General features: G+C 38.2%; 1 protein-coding gene across 1 annotated transcript in view; it reads right to left on the bottom strand.

The window, feature by feature from the left end:
• Positions 1-573: 573 nt before the first annotated feature.
• sdhc (succinate dehydrogenase complex, subunit C, integral membrane protein) overlaps positions 574-3,371 on the bottom strand; it is a 5,593-nt gene continuing 2,795 nt past the window's right edge. The window contains exons 4-6 of the mRNA XM_079243124.1: positions 2,598-2,659; positions 1,254-1,417; positions 574-800 (exon numbers count right to left, since the gene is read on the bottom strand). Of these exons, the coding sequence (XP_079099250.1) occupies positions 696-800; positions 1,254-1,417; positions 2,598-2,659 (331 nt within the window). The 3' untranslated portion in view covers positions 574-695. The remainder of the gene's footprint in view (positions 801-1,253; positions 1,418-2,597; positions 2,660-3,371) is intronic.

Here is a 3,371-nt window from a genome sequence, read left to right as displayed (position 1 = left end):
CCTGCTGCGTTCTTCTTATGAACAGTTACCCTCTTTCTTTATGTGCACTTGTTACTGTATCCTTCACATATGGAGCTGGATCTGACATAACATCATAGCCTGCTGTCATTCACACTGCAGGACAAAAGCTGTTCAGGTGCAGTGTGCAGCTCCTGTGTGGCTCAGAGGGAGGTAAAGCCTGAGGCAGGCTGCTGGTAAGGAGCAAGTTCACACTTGCAGCTTTTACCAATGTGTTATTTCTCCACATCTCAGCCCATCTTCACTGATGTTAAACTAAATCTGAGCATCTGCAGCGTGGAGAAGGTAAAACATGAGCGAAAGCTTGCAGTGAGCAGCTTTTAAGGCACATCCGGTGCATAAATTAAAACATCTGACGTCACAATTTGATTAGACAAATTGCAACAGAAGATGACATGAATGACGTCTAATTTCATTTACTGGTTGTTCACATAGAGAGTAAGTGATAAAATAGGACACATTTACATGGACTTTGCTCTCTTGCATACAAGTTTAGCTTTCAAAGTTAACGGCTACAAGGGAAGAAAGAAAAATCACAGCATTTCGGTGTATAGTATAATTCTTTATTCGATACTTTAAAGATCGGGCTTGCAGCAAGCCAAAAACAGAACATATACATACATCTCCCAAAATGCATCCATTACACAGTCCCTTTGACTCACTTCGTTGTCCTGAGCTCAGATCAAAGCCAAAGCTAAGGAGGTGATGATGGATAACCCGATGACTGTGTAGCCAGTGCGGTAGACCTCCGGAATTCTGAAACCTTTCCCGATATCCCACCACTGTTTGTTTTTTTTTCCCCAATGAGAGAGAAAAGAAAATTTAGAATAAATGTTGGAAATTACAAATAAAATCTATTAAAAGCAAGTGAGATTATGGAAAATGAGCAAACAGACAAATGCAGCGTGAATACGACATAAAACATGCTAATGTAAAAAACTTCTGAATAACTACAAATCTACAGCATAAGGTAGTGGCTCCCAAATCTTTTGAGCCATGACCAACAAAATAACACACATTTTAAAATTGTGAAGCAAAAAAATCCCAATTTTCGATTTTTCGATTAGATTTTCCCACCCCTAAAGGATATAAAAGTGGGTTTTGGAGGATTTGGTTCACTGCTGTAACAAAGTACATTCATGCCTAAAATCAGCTTTTCTAATACCCAGTTCAGATTTTTACCATGGAACGAGTAACGGCTTGGTTGTTTATGCAGGTAGAAAACAAAGACTTACCAAGTGACGGATGCCATTGTAGGTGTGGTACGACACTGGGAAGGCAATGCCAAACTTGGCCAATCCAATGAGGAAAGGACCGATTGACCATGAGTGGATCAAGTCCAGATAGTGGGGGTAGCTTCCAGGTAAGACCAACGCAGCCAGAGCAAATGCTGAAATGGCTACACACACACACAAACACACACAGACAAAAGCAGTGAGGTAAAAGTCACTAAACAATATTTTTGTGAAACATTAAATCCTGTTAAAAAGACAGAAAAAATACATGCAGCTATAATTTGTCTTTGCTCCATCAACCTACGTGAGCCACGGCGCTCCACTAGCCAAGCTTTTTTAAAATGTTCTCTCAGTTATGTAAATACTTCCTGCTGCCCATAAATGAAGATCAAACAATGGCTATGAATCAAATAAGCTCCTCATTGGCACTATGTTACACTGAAGACAACTGTTCACCAACTCATAATTCTGTATTGTCTGGATGATGAACAACCTAAATGGCTTCAGAGGTCTCCATGATTTTGGAAAGTTTTCAACAGATATCAGTACAAGCTCACAACAAAAGGCAAAGCCTTCAAAAAGGAAAACTAAAAAAGCCCAGTTTTACATTATGCCAACCTAGCATAGGCTGGCGTAATATAAAAGATTTTAATTCCACAGAAACAACAACAAAAAAAACATGTTTAAATAATCAATAAAAATGTGGCTAATTAAGCTGAGTCAGTGACAGCTTTACTTCTCAGGCACTTTGCAGAGAAAGTTGCTTTCACACATCATATCTTGACTGAACATTGAAGCACTGAGTGACTGTTAATGTCTGCAAACCCGCTGCTGGATGAGAAAACTGACCTTTATCGAACCCATTATCATGTAAACAAAAGTGAGCAGAGCTTTTAAAGCATGTTCCATCAATGTCTGCCGCACTTAGCTATCTCACAGTGACACAAGTTCAGCCCTTTGCACCAGGCGTATGACTGGAAGCTGGAAGCCATCTGGCATTAAACTTTATTTTCACATGCGAGCTTTGAATAGTATTAAACAACTTCAGCCTTTGTAAATTCCAGTAAATGCTCTTAGTAGAAATCAATAGTGATGGTGTAAAATCCACCAAAGAGGTTTTCAGGGTCAATCAAAAACATGCCGTGTCCATTCAGCAACGCCACACTTTTATATTAAAATTTTGTCAGTAAAGACTCACATATGGACTCAAAGTCATTCAGTTTTCTTAGGGAGATGTATATGCATCTATATCTATATCCATTTTTCAATATCCAGGACAAAACTAGAGCAAAAGCTGCATATGATTAACTTAATCATGAGCAAGAAAGAAGATACATGCATTACCTCCACTGAGCCCAACTCCAGTTCCTCTGTGTGTAATAGACATCATCATGGGGACAGACCATCTGCAAAACCAAAAGATTACAGTGCATTTGATGTAATGGCAGAAATACGTGAGCCAAACGCACACCCACACCAAACGACAACTCTGCGCATTGAGCCACCCTGTTGTGAATGACATTTTAAGTTTTCTGGTGGGTCACACTTTAATTGTTTTCAGCACTGCAACTAGGAGTTTCCAACTCATGCTTACAGAAAATGCTTCGAGATCCATCGAGCGAAACTGGAGGCCACAAGAGATACTACTTAAATTGCAAATACATGTTCCTGATAGTTCATACATATCATGACACATTTCCATGTCTGAATGTACAGTTATCGGTTAAGCTGATGTTCTTCTGAACAGTGATTAGTATTTTTAGGGCCTTCTATAGACAAAGACGCAGGATAAGCTGATAGAAATACCATCCGCTCACTTTGTGGTGTATTTAACACCTTACATGAAATTTCATTTTTGAATGTAGTGCTTTAACAAGTCCAAGTTCTTTGAAAAATTGCAAATCAATAGTTAAGAAAATAGTAAATGGGAAACATTTAAGTGAATGTGATCAATCATTCAGCTACAGCAATCACCATGGTTACTGGAAACAGCATTAGTATTTTTTTTTTTTTTTAAAGTTGTGGTTTAACAATCTGTCACATTTAATGAAATAATAATTACATTAAATAAATGATGGATGATAATAATAATAATTAAATAAATAAATGACAACTGGC

Source organism: Telmatherina bonti, assembly GCF_933228915.1.
Source record: "Telmatherina bonti genome assembly, chromosome: 7".
In the NCBI taxonomy this organism is placed as follows: Eukaryota; Metazoa; Chordata; class Actinopteri; order Atheriniformes; family Telmatherinidae; genus Telmatherina; species Telmatherina bonti.
The sequence above is the reverse complement of the archived record's forward strand: the minus strand, read 5'-3'. Positions and strand labels throughout refer to the sequence as shown.